The sequence below is a fragment of the Embiotoca jacksoni genome, unplaced genomic scaffold, assembly GCF_022577435.1.
Source record: "Embiotoca jacksoni isolate LCO1_2020_lvr unplaced genomic scaffold, fEmbJac1.0.p SCAF_21, whole genome shotgun sequence".
NCBI classification, from domain to species: domain Eukaryota; kingdom Metazoa; phylum Chordata; class Actinopteri; family Embiotocidae; genus Embiotoca; species Embiotoca jacksoni.
Window position 1 is genome coordinate 1423093 of NW_027185352.1, and position 13791 is coordinate 1436883.

Genomic DNA, 13791 nt, shown 5'->3' on the forward strand with positions numbered 1-13791 from the left:
ACTCAACAATGCAATACATCCACGTCAACACTGCAGTGTTACACCAACACCAGCGTGTGGGACAGAAATTCATGTTTTATTGTGAAAGGATCCGGTTACAGCACGACGAATCAGGTTCAACAAATCCAGGATATCTTTCACTTAACTGGTTTCACCAAAGCTAACAAATGTCATCTCAATCAGCAGCCACACAATGGTGGGTGTAAACTCACCAAATCAGCTCTGGGTGCGTTTACGTTAAAGGGGCGGGGTTTGTAGCATCTGACCAATCACAGACATGGACCAGTGTACATGCTGCATGTCGCCATCTCCACTGTTGGCTGTCACATAAAACTGCACTCAAAACAGCATGTCTTGAAGAACATCTGAAACAATGGTTTATGAAACAGTTGAAAACAAGGGAGAACCTCGAATGTAGGTTCTGATCACAGACTGCATATAAAACTACAGACTGGATATAAAACCAGACTGGATATAAAACTACAGACTGGATATAAAACTACAGACTGGATATAAAACCAGACTGGATATAAAACTACAGACTGGATATAAAACCAGACTGGATATAAAACTACAGACTGGATATAAAACCAGACTGGATATAAAACCACAGACTGGATATAAAACCAGACTGGATATAAAACTACAGACTGGATATAAAACTACAGACTGGATATAAAACCAGACTGGATATAAAACTACAGACTGGATATAAAACCAGACTGGATATAAAACTACAGACTGGATATAAAACCAGACTGGATATAAAACTACAGACTGGATATAAAACCAGACTGGATATAAAACTACAGACTGGATATAAAACTACAGACTGGATATAAAACCAGACTGGATATAAAACTACAGACTGGATATAAAACTACAGACTGGATATAAAACACAGACTGGATATAAAACTACAGACTGGATATAAAACTACAGACTAGATATAAAACTACAGACTAGATATAAAACCAGACTGGATATAAAACTACAGACTGGATATAAAACTACAGACTGCATATAAAACTACAGACTGCATATAAAACTACAGACTGGATATAAAACTACAGACTGGATATAAAACTACAGACTGGATATAAAACCAGACTGGATATAAAACTACAGACTGGATATAAAACCAGACTGGATATAAAACTACAGACTGGATATAAAACTACAGACTGGATATAAAACCAGACTGGATATAAAACTACAGACTGGATATAAAACTACAGACTGGATATAAAACCAGACTGGATATAAAACTACAGACTGGATATAAAACTACAGACTGGATATAAAACTACAGACTGGATATAAAACCAGACTGGATATAAAACTACAGACTGGATATAAAACCAGACTGGATATAAAACTACAGACTGGATATAAAACCAGACTGGATATAAAACTACAGACTGGATATAAAACCAGACTGGATATAAAACTACAGACTGGATATAAAACTACAGACTGGATATAAAACCAGACTGGATATAAAACTACAGACTGGATATAAAACACAGACTGGATATAAAACTACAGACTGGATATAAAACCACAGACTGGATATAAAACTACAGACTGCATATAAAACTACAGACTGGATATAAAACTACAGACTGCATATAAAACTACAGACTGGATATAAAACTACAGACTGGATATAAAACTACAGACTGGATATAAAACACAGACTGGATATAAAACTACAGACTGGATATAAAACTACAGACTAGATATAAAACTACAGACTAGATATAAAACCAGACTGGATATAAAACTACAGACTGGATATAAAACTACAGACTGCATATAAAACTACAGACTGCATATAAAACTACAGACTGGATATAAAACTACAGACTGGATATAAAACACAGACTGGATATAAAAGAGTTTGTAGCTTCAGGTCTGTAAAATGGTTCTGATCCAGAAGTGTCTTCAGCTGCAATACCAGCGAGTGTATTTAATGATTTCCAGCCCTGCTGCTGAGGTCACACACACACACACACACACACACACACAAACACAAACACATACACACACACACACACACACACACGCATACACACAGACACAGACACAGACACACACACAGACACACACACGCATACACACACACACACACACAGACACACACACGCATACACACACACACACACACACACACACACACACACACACACACACACACACACACACACACATACACACACACAGACGTCTGTTTCTCTCTCTGAGCTCAAACAATGCAGCTCTTCCATACGTTTGTGCAGTGAAGCAGCGAGTCGGTTGAATCAGAACATTTCTGCTCAGTAACGTTGCGTCAGGGTTCTGCTGCAGAGCGTCAGTCGCAGCTTCACTTAATGAGAGTCTTCATCATCCACACAATACAATCCACATGTTGTTGTGACTGCCAGGATGATGACGGTTCTGCTGTTAACAACAACTAGGAGTGTAAGAGTGTGATTGTGTGTGTGTGTTGTTGCTCATCAGGTCAATTGAGGAGTGCTTGATCAGCAGCATTAGACTGAACTGTCTGTCTGCAGGTATGCAGGTCACAGTTAAGAGTTTTAAAGACTGAAAAACAAGATCCACTGTGACAATGTTCAGTTATCACACAGATGTTTTAAAGAAATAATCCTGCTTGGATGAATGTTTCATACAGTATGAGGACGATGTTCAAGTTTTATTTTAAGGGTTGGGTTCTAATAGATGGTTTCATTTTGCATTCAATATTAAAGCTCAAATGACACTGAACATTTTACTTCTACTTGTTATTTTAACTTGCAAAAAATGGTTCCGATGCAGAAGTGTCTTCAGCTGCAATACCAGCGAGTGCCACTAGAGGTCGGCTCCAAAAAGCCTCCGGCTCCATAGACTCCCATTCAACTTCTCTCATCAAATCCAAAGTGAATAAAATGTGTCCATCAGTTATCTCGGTGTTGTTAGTTAAAGTCACTCCTTCTTCTTAGTTTTCTGGAGGTCCATCTGAAAATAATCCCTCATTCATTAGAAAAGAAGATTCAAGAAGACCTGTTTTTGGGGGCGTGTCTGTTTGATTGACAGGCCTGTGGTGCAGTCAGGTTACAGCTATCGGTGGGCGGGACGTAGCATCGTCAGGTTTCCAATCAGATCGGTCAGATCCACCGCTGGCTCCTCCCCCAGCTCGTCCAAATATGGTCACTTCCTGCTCCAAACCGCTCCGAACTAACAAGATGGTGACGGACAGAATCTGAACTGGAGGATTCATAACGTTCACAAACCAACGATGACATCACTGATGGATGATGACATCCCCGATGGTGGATGACATCACTGATGGTGGATGACATCACTGATGGTTGATGGTTGGAAAAAAAAATAAAAAAACGCTGCCTCACATCAGCCACAAGGTTTAATGGAAATATATTGAAGTTAATCCTCACATGACCAACTCTGTAGTCACACAAACATCTCGACACGTCTGATGACATACACGATCTCTACCATCAACTCCATATACTATGAACAGAGCATTAGATCATGTAGTTCAATCTCCAACCTCCTTCCTGAAGCAGGTTTTCTGTTGGAGCCTCTGAGCCGCGCTGAGACGCTCGACTGATTGTCACTTCAGTAATTCTCTCAGACTTGACAGAAGTCCTTCGGGGACACAGAAGACAAGTGTTTTCACAGGCTGAGAGGAGGAAACATCCACAGGCCGGATTAAAGCTCCTTAAATCAAGGGTTTGTGACTCTCATCATGCAGCGCAGGGGCGTAGTATTATTCTGCAATGCTCTTTATATATTTATATATATTCAAATGTTAATAGATATTCAAGTAGTCATATGTTTTCTCTGATCTCGTGATTAAGCAATATTACACTAGTAAAAGCGCCTCGGTCCTGGCTGCGTCACTGTCGTGCCAATAATCACGTTAAAACAAACCCTCCAGTGTAATATAGCAATTAAACCAGTTTCCAACTAAATAAAACATGTGATCTAAATGTTTTCATATTGTGGAGCAATTCACTCTCAAAATATCAAACTTTTTGTTCGTGCGATCTGTTTCTATGGCAACACATGGGGTATGACTAAGAACTGGAAAACAATCAGTCGCGTCAGTAGACTCTTATGTAACGTATGTAATGTTTACTACTCCAGGAAGTAGTCCGACCCTTAGCAACCACCTAGCAACAGAGAGGATTCAAAGATATCTGATGAACAAAGATATCTGATGAACAAAGATATCTGATGAACAAAGATAGCTGATGAACAAAGATATCTGATAAAGAAAAATATCTGATGAACAAAGATATCTGCTGAACAAAGATATCTGATAAAGAAAAATATCTGATGAACAAAGATATCTGCTGAACAAAGATATCTGATGAACAAAGATATCTGATGAACATAGATATCTGATGAACAAAGATATCTGATGAACATAGATATCTGATGAACAAAGATATCTGATGAACAAAGATATCTGATGAACAAAGATATCTGATGAACATAGATATCTGATGAACAAAGATATCTGATGAACAAAGATATCTGATGAACAAAGATATCTGATGAACAAAGATATCCATGTTCTCATGTGTTTTTAACATTTTAGCTCCGTGTCATGTGTTCAAACCAAACCGGTCCAGCTAGCCTCCTCTAGGATTGTAAGTGCGTGACTATCCGTGGTGTTACGGTACGGGTGCTCGGAGCGACCAAAAAGGACCAAAAGAGACCCGACTTCACCAAATGGGTCATTTAATAGAAATATAACAAGTAGAAACTACATTATATTATATTACATGTTATATGAAACTCTATTCTAATTCTATATTCCCATTGGAGGAGTGATATTTCTGGTGATGAACAGGATGTGATGTCATGATGATTTGACCACATTGACCAATCAGATCTCTGGGGCGGAGCTACTTGTTGTATCATAAACTGGACGATGTCATGAATGTTGTGTTTTCATTGTCCAATTAGATTTTAGTAGCTTAAATCCAATGAATTGATGCTGTCAATCATTCCTACATTACATCTGTAATCCTGATGTCCATTTCTGCAGCAGGATCCAAAAGTCTGAGACCAAACTGAAAATGTTTAAACCTTCATTTATATTCTCATGTAAACTTTGAAATGAGCAGAAAGTTTGAGGATTTTGAAACATTTAAAAACACAATATTTCAGATTCTGCACTATTTTGAGATCAACAATCAAAATGAAACAGTTTAAACACATCAGTTGGATCACAGCTGTGTTCACGGAGAGGAAGAAGAGCAGCTTCATCACAAATACAGAGTTCACTAAATGAAGAACAGACAACTCCAACAGCTGAAGTCGGTCTGCTGTTGGTCTCAGAGGACGAGCAGCGTCTCTAATCCACGTCTCAGGAGAGGAAACAAGGACAAACACTTCGGGTGGGCTCAGACATCCCAGAATTTCACGGTGGATGAAGGAATGAAGTACATTTTACTGTTAGCGATGAGAGTCAGTAGCAGAAGAGTGGATGTATGGAGAGACCTGCTCCACCCTCATCCTTCAGAGACCTGCTCCACCCTCATCCTTCAGAGACCTGCTCCACCCTCATCCTTCAGACCTGCTCCACCCTCATCCTTCAGAGACCTGCTCCACCCTCATCCTTCAGACCTGCTCCACCCTCATCCTTCAGAGACCTGCTCCACCCTCATCCTTCAGACCTGCTCCACCCTCATCCTTCAGAGTCCTGCTCCACCCTCATCCTTCAGACCTGCTCCACCCTCATCCTTCAGAGACCTGCTCCACCCTCATCCTTCAGACCTGCTCCACCCTCATCCTTCAGAGACCTGCTCCACCCTCATCCTTCAGACCTGCTCCACCCTCATCCTTCAGAGACCTGCTCCACCCTCATCCTTCAGAGACCTGCTCCACCCTCATCCTTCAGACCTGCTCCACCCTCATCCTTCAGAGACCTGCTCCACCCTCATCCTTCAGACCTGCTCCACCCTCTGGTCTGATCTTTGTGACCTCAAAGCTCTGAGGACCAAAGAAGACTGTCGTGGAAAGTCAAACATTCCTGACAGGACAGGAAGCTTGAATGCTTCCATCACTAAAGCAAAAGGAGGCAAACAAATACGAAGATATTCTGACATTCAAGGACATTTATCACCAAACTGTTACTTTAAATGAAAGAAAATGTCATAAAACTCTAAAACAAATGCAACAAAATAAGTTTTTCGACAATAGTGATCCACTTGGACTTTTTTTTACATCATTTGAATATTGTTTTTTATACTGTACAACATCCTGGTTTCAAAAGGTACTTTATAAAATTATTATTTATTATATATAAATATTTGTGGAAAGAAAAACTTAAAACCTAATGACACACATGATGTGACAGAAACACAAATATGTAGCAGGATGTAATATGGAAGTTGTGATCTTTTAAGGACGTACATTCATGAAACTAACACATACCATTAAATGTGTGTGTGAGTGTACAAACAGACTGCATAGACAGCACCGGTCATCCTCCCCACTGTAGGAGGACAGACTAGAGACATGGAGAGAGAAGACAGACAGGACTTCACCTCCTCTTGCAGGCTGCACGTTTGATAGACTGATGACACGTTCAAGGACGAAGCAGAATAAAGGAACAGACCGGTATCAGTGCAGCCGCTTCGTACGGACCGCTGAGACTCCCTGAATGGTCGGATGGCTGATCGGTCACCTGCTGTCTCCGACAGCTCCACTGCAACATGATCAGTATTTACTGGATTATGTTCCACGCTCACATCCACAAATCCTCCACGTCTGTATCTCCTCTGCTCTCAGCGGCGGCTGCAGCTGCAGCTTCATGTGTCAGAGGTTGGACGGAGCTGCGCAGGCATTCGGAGATACAGAACACACATTTTTCAGACCACAGTTTACCAGAACTCAGCTTGTTCCCTCTGGTGCTGAAATATCACACCCATTCACGTTGTGTAGCATCACTCAACCCAAAGCTACTGAGCTGCAGTACGTTAAGCTGTCAGCACAGAACAAAGAGAAGCACGAGTGACTAGCTGTTCAAGATATAATGAAGAGAATGAAAGAGTCACAATTGAAGCCAGTTCTGTGTTCCTGAGTTTATCTGAACAGTTGAGGGCTAAAACCAACGAGCAAGCTGCAGTTCCTCACACCACCTCGTAGAGGTCAGATCCACAATCATCTGATTACATCTGAGAAAACATGCAGCGCCAAAACATGGCCTCCACAGCACCTCACATCTTTCTTATCACAGTCACAAGTCAAAGTCCCCTCGCTCAATGACCCAAAGCATCATGGGAACTATAACTTCAAAAAACAGAACATGTGAAACGTGCAAAATGGAGACAAAAATAACAGACAGGCAAAAATCCTGTATTTTGTTTTACACAATCAACACACTGTTTTACATATTTAAGGTCAGACTGTTGCATCAAAGCGGCTCTAATATGCCAGAAACACAAACACTCTCCTCTAATATTTTCATACAGAGTTATAGTGCACGTTGAAAAGCTTTTGGTGCACAAATACAGAGCTGAAATCACAGAAAACCTTAATATACAGTAAAATATATGGTGTCACTTGCTTTGACATGTAGTGACCGACCAGACCATCGTTCCATTAAAAAGATGTTTCAGCTTTAAGTAAGGTACATTTAGAAAAGAGTCAAAAGCTCAGCTCAGCCTTCAGTACATTGTGATTTGTTCTTCCACAGCAGGAACAGAACCGGTCTCAAACTTCCTCTGAATAACATCCTCTGACAAAATGTAAAAAGCTAAATAACATCATTTCTGTTGCAGGTTTTTTAAATGGCAGGTAACAATGCAAAGGAAAGGTTAGCTTTTACAATCAGCGCTGCTCAGTGCTGCCACCCTGAAACTTACTGAACCTTCACACCAAGATGTGTATTTGGGAGCTGGTTCCTCCAGTTGAATAGGAGGTGCATCAACTGAATCTGTACCAAGTTAGTTCATCTTTTCTGACAGTCGATGGGAAACAGTTAAAATGCTGTGAACAGAGATTCCCTTCAATCACGACACATTAGAGCCTAACAAATATCAATCCATGTCAGATATGTCATGAATGAATCCATGAACCATCAGTGAGCTGTACTAAACTCAACACCAGCTATTTAAAGATTCAAAACTGGTGTGAAAGCATTGGGAAGACACTGTAGCAGGTCTGACCTCTGACCCCAATCTGAATGAAAAACAAGCCGACTGAAAGCACAGCCAGTCCTCCTAGTTTCAATTATCCCTGGAACAGCACTGGTTTGGTCTCAGTAGTCACAAAACAGAAACTAAAAGGCAGAAAAGGCCTCTTCCTCCTATTCCAGACGATCTCTGCACACTCTGAAGTCAGATGTGGATTCTTGAATCAGTGCGGTTTCAAAGAAACTGCTCAGTCTGGTCTCGTGTTGCCAAATAATGGCATCAGCAGAGGAGTCATGACAGCAAACCAACACGTCTGCAGCTCGTATTTACACTCATTGTTAACAGGCTTTACAATAAATATGAGCACATAAACAGATTCAAAAGGGAAGTTTGGATCTGAAACAAAGCAGCAGGAGTGTGTTGCCACCCTGAAGGGAGGACGGCCTGCCATCAGGCCTTCAGACAGCAGCGAGGATGTGGACGGATCAGCGGGGCCACGGCTCCAATAACGGCCTCATAGAAGAGTGACCGAGCAGGAATTCAGGAGGAATCTGAAGGATTTGAAGAAGTGGTGATGAAGCAGCATTGTTCAGGGTGAATATGAGACTAGTTGTTCTGTAATAAATGCTTCTCATTGTATCCAAGGCAGTGAATCTGGCAGCGTGAGGCCTGAAGCCTGCCGTCCGTCTGAGTCAGCCAGCACCACAAAACTGCAGTGGCAAATTTCATGCATTCAAATAACCACTTGTGATTGGCTGCAGGTCATGGTGGCAATTCATGATGACTGACTGAACCCTGAACTCTGAACTCTGAACCCTGAACTCTGAACCCTGAACTCTGAACCCAACAGCCTGAACTGTCTGTGCATCTGTGAGTCTTTGTGTCTGTGAGTTTTGTGTCTGTGTGTCTGTGTGTCTGTGAGTCTGTGTGTCTGTGTGTCTTTGTGTCTTTGCGTCTGTGTCTTTGCGTCTGTGAGTCTGTGTATGTGTGTCCGTGTGTCTTTGCATCTGTGAGTCTTTGTGTCTTTGTGTCTGTGAGTCTTTGTGTCTGAGTGTGCATATTTGCGTGTTTGTGTCGGTGTGTCTGTGAGTCTTTGTGTCTGTGCGTATTTGTCTGTGAGTCTGTGTGTATGTGTGTCTTTGTGTCTGTGTCTGTGAGTCTTGCGTGTCTTTGTCTTTGTGTCTGTGTGTCTGTGTGTCTGTGCGTCTTTGTCCGAGTCTGTGCGTCTGTGAGTCTTTGTGTCTGTGAGTCTTTGTCCAAGTCTGTGCGTCTGTGAGTCTTTGTGTCTGAGTCTTTGTGTCTGTGCGTCTTTGTCCAAGTCTGTGCGTCTGTGAGTCTTTGTGTCTGTGAGTCTTTGTGTCTGTGAGTCTTTGTCCAAGTCTGTGCGTCTGTGAGTCTTTGTGTCTGTGAGTCTGTGTCTGTGAGTCTTTGTGTCTGTGCATCTTTGTCCAAGTCTGTGCGTCTGTGAGTCTTTGTGTCTGTGAGTCTTTGTGTCTGTGCGTCTTTGTCCAAGTCTGTGCGTCTGTGAGTCTTTGTGTCTGTGAGTCTTTGTGTCTGTGCGTCTTTGTCTGAGTCTGTGCGTCTTTGCATCTGTGAGTCTTTGTGTCTTTGTGTCTGTGAGTCTTTGCGTCTGTGTCTTTGTGTCTGTGAGTCTTTGTGTCTGTGTGTCTTTGTGTCTGTGAGTCTTTGTGTCTGTGTCTCTTTGTGTCTGTGTGTCTTTGTGTCTGTGTCTTTGTGTCTGTGTGTCTTTGTGTCTGTGAGTCTTTGTGTCTTTGTGTCTGTGAGTCTTTGCATCTGTGTCTTTGTGTCTGTGAGTCTTTGTGTCTGTGAGTCTTTGTGTCTGTGTCTTTGTGTCTGTGTCTTTGCATCTGTGTCTTTGTGTCTGTGTGTCTTTGTGTCTGTGAGTCTTTGTGTCTGTGTCTTTGTGTCTTTGTGTCTGTGAGTCTTTGTGTCTGTGTCTTTGTGTCTGTGTGTCTTTGTGTCTGTGGGTGGACGTTGGGATTCAGCCTGAGAACTGTGCAGATGCTCGACGAGCAAAACCAGCAGGTTTTACACAAAAAAAGCTGATTTAATTGGTGTTTCATGGCATCACCTCAAACTAAGCACACACACTAAACCCAGGGTTGGAGGTGGTACTCCATCTGACGACTGTCACAACACAACGTCATCATGGTGTCTGTCTGCTGTTTTCAATATACTAAATGAGAAGCTGAAGACAGGACATCAGTAATGAGGGTCAGTCCTAGCCCAATAATGGTTTTGTGTACCTGGGTCCTCTGAATTCCTGAATCTGTCTCTCATGTCTCCTGAGAGACATGAATGAATGTGTCACCTTCCTGAATTCACACCTGAACTTACAGACCGATGCAACAGACATGTCCCTTTGCATGCATTCATACATGCAGGGTGTGCATGGCAACATCCTGCATGCATTCATACATACCAATGAGCAGCGGTTCTGGGCTATTTATAGAGGAGCTATATTAGCTCACCATATGTGTCAGCTGCTGCTCTCAAAATGGTCACAGACAGCACGAGCAACAGCAGGATAACTAGGTGGGAAAGTAGGTAGAACAAATGAAAGTGCCTCCTGAGACTCTGAGAGGGAGAGAGAGAGAGAGAGAGAGAGAGAGAGAGAGAGAGAGAGAGAGAGAGAGAGAGAGAGAGAGAGAGAGAGAGAGAGAGAGAGAGTGTGTGTGTGTGTGTGTGTGTGTGTGTGTGTGTGTCAGCTCAGGGTGTGTGTGTGTGTGTGTGTGTGTGTGTGTCAGCTCAGGGTGTGTGTGTGTGTGTGTGTGTCAGCTCAGGGTGTGTGTGTGTGTCAGCTCAGGGTGTGTGTGTGTGTGTGTGTGTGTGTGTGTGTGTGTCAGCTCAGGGTGTGTGTGTGTGTCAGCTCAGGGTGTGTGAGGAGCTGGGAGCTGTGGGGCATTTTTTTTATTGTCAAACAGGTCCACAATATATATATATATATATATATATATATATATACATATATATGTACACAAAAAGTACACAGGGAGCTGCATTGATTAGAAACCCTGGAGACACACATGTGCACACATGCAGCACACCAACAAGTAGAGCCTGTTTAGTGCAGCAGAGCGGCTGAGTCACAGCGACTCGTCAAACGTGTGTCCCACTGACAGCAGAGACTTGTTCTTGAGCAAATCCCTGCATTCATGTGTGTGTGTGTGTGTGTGTGTGTGTGTGTGTGTGTGTGTGTGTGTGTGTGTGTGTGTGTGTGTGTGTGTGTGTGTGTGTAGCCAGACAGATGGACAGGCAAAGACCGAGAGGTGAAGGGAGAAAGCGTGACTGATAGAGGGAGAAAACCTGAAGAGCAGCAGGAGATAGACAGATCCATGAAGCCTTCCATTCCCGTCCATTTGTCTGTGTATGTCCGATGATGTGTGTGTGTGTGTGTGTGTGTGTGTGTGTGTGTGTGTGTGTGTGTGAGAGTGTGTGTGTGAGAGTGTGTGTGTGTGGGTTACAGGGGAGACAAACAGAGGTATTCCTGCATTCCTCCAGCAGGGCAGAGAGGCAGAGAGGTGGGCGTTGATGAGCTCAGAGGGAAATCTGGGAACCTGCAGATCAAACAAAGCAGAGTCTCTCTGCCTCAGACTCCCTGCTCTCCCCCTCAGACTCCCTGCTCTCCCCCTCAGACTCCCTGCTCTCCCCCTCAGACTCCCTGCTCTCCCCCTCAGACTCCCTGCTCTCCCCCTCAGACTCCCTGCTCTCCCCCTCAGACTTGCTGCTCTCCCTCTCACTCCCCCTGTGCAGCTATCAACCTCTTCCCATCTCTGGGTGTTTTCCTCCACACACATTCCAACTCACTTGATGAAGCAGCGTGCTCCCTCGAACGTGTATCCTTCCTCCCATCCTGTTGGTAAATCTGTGAGGACAGGGAGGGACAGAAAACACAGCAGAGACATAAGCAGCTGTGCAGAGAGATATGGATCTGATTACACACTCGAACCAACACACACACAGACACACACACAGAGCAATGCAGTGTCTGGACCACAAATAGCTCATCTGTCTTGTGCCCTTTTTATGTAATCCCGCACCCCCTCCCCAATCTCAAGAGGAGATTTTGCAATCAGCCTGTGTATGTGTGTATGTGTGTGTGTATGTGTGTATGTGTGTATGTGTGTGTGTGTGTGTGTGTGTGTGTGTGTGTGTGTGTGTGTGCGTGCGCACTGGTCCGTCTCCAGCTGTTTGAATGCACCGCTGATCTGCATGCACCGATTGTCCTCCCACCCATCAAGCCCTTCCTGTCGCGGCAGATGTGGGATTTATTTAGGAATATCGGCTTTGATGTGACGCAGCCGACGCTCTGCATTGTTCTATAAGCGGCCGCGGCGCGTGGAGACACCGTGCATCTGCAGCGGAGCGGGCTCCGGTGGGCTCGGAGACATGTCAAATGTCACTGCAGGGAATCGGCTCCAAAATCGGCTCACGCCTACGTGACGGAACTTTTAAAAAGTGTGTCGCAAAGTGTCCAGGTGGAGCGAGTTAGGGGAGGTGGAGGGGGGACGGTGCGTAATGGTCGGCCAGAGGAGAGCGGAGCAGGGGAGGCTGTTGCTCTACTGCAGAGAGAACAAATCTCCCCTCACCGTCTTCCACGGCTCTCCGCAACTTGTCGCCCCTTTTTTTTCCACCGTGACGCGCGGATAACCTTTCCGAGGCGCTGCGTGCGTGCGTGCGTGCGCGCGCGCGCGAGTTCTCGCGGAGCATGAAGAAAAAAGCCATCCTGAGATGAATTACCTGGAGTTTTTCTGTGCCCCGTGATTACAGCCTCTCCAGTAACAGGATGCAACCAGGTTGTACTCTTCGCTTCTTCGCTGTTTGTGGAAGAAAACGAGGGAAAAGGTGAATAGAGAAGCCGAAAAAAGACAAACAGGAAGAATGCTTTGGGGAAATAAGCAGTGCGTATCCATAAATCCATGTGTCCGCGTGATATTTACTTGATGAAGAATATGCGTCCATCCCGAGTCACCCCATAACTCCAAGAAGAGGGAAGGCAGGAGAGCCAGTCCGGCTTAGGATCCGCCGCCATGTCTAGCTGAGAGCTCTACTGCTCTGGGTTACTACACACAGGGGCTGGAGTGCGCGGCACCGTGCCAAACGCGCGCACACACGGATACGCTCGCGCGCTTAAAGGAGATACGGGAACGCGCACGAGGATGAAGACACAAGTACTGTAATGATTATCTGCCAAGCAGAGGGAAGCGGCGGGGTATATTTTGGCAGACGTCCTCGTGAGTGTGACTAAACTGGCCTCAAGTTCACTGGAGCATTTCTGCACGCGCTGCAAAAGGAGCTCCAGGGCTCAGCTGGAGTGTGTAATCAACGATGCACCAAATGCATCTCAATAAGGATTTACAAACAAACTCAATGTCAAGGAAGCATATTAAATATTAATAATGAAGTATAAAGAGGTGAAGTGACATTTAAGATAAAGAAGAAAATAATTATAAAACAAGTGTATACAGAATATTCAGTATATCCGAACGCAGCCTACTGTACGTGTATGTGTACAGTAGGCTGCGTGTATCAACATGTTTATGCATGCAACCTTGTTTTTATAATACGATACACAGTTAAACCCTAAATCATTCATACCCATGTTACATTTTCATGT

At 43.8% G+C, this 13791-nt stretch overlaps 1 protein-coding gene across 1 annotated transcript in view; it reads right to left on the reverse strand.

Moving 5' to 3' along the window:
• LOC138202410 (pleckstrin homology domain-containing family A member 5-like) overlaps positions 1 to 13249 on the reverse strand; it is a 249450-nt gene extending 236201 nt beyond the window's left edge. The window contains 3 exon segments of the mRNA XM_069156357.1: positions 11982 to 12039; positions 12915 to 12991; positions 13115 to 13249. Of these exon segments, the coding sequence (XP_069012458.1) occupies positions 11982 to 12039; positions 12915 to 12991; positions 13115 to 13206 (227 nt within the window). The 5' untranslated portion in view covers positions 13207 to 13249.
• Positions 13250 to 13791: the final 542 nt, after the last annotated feature.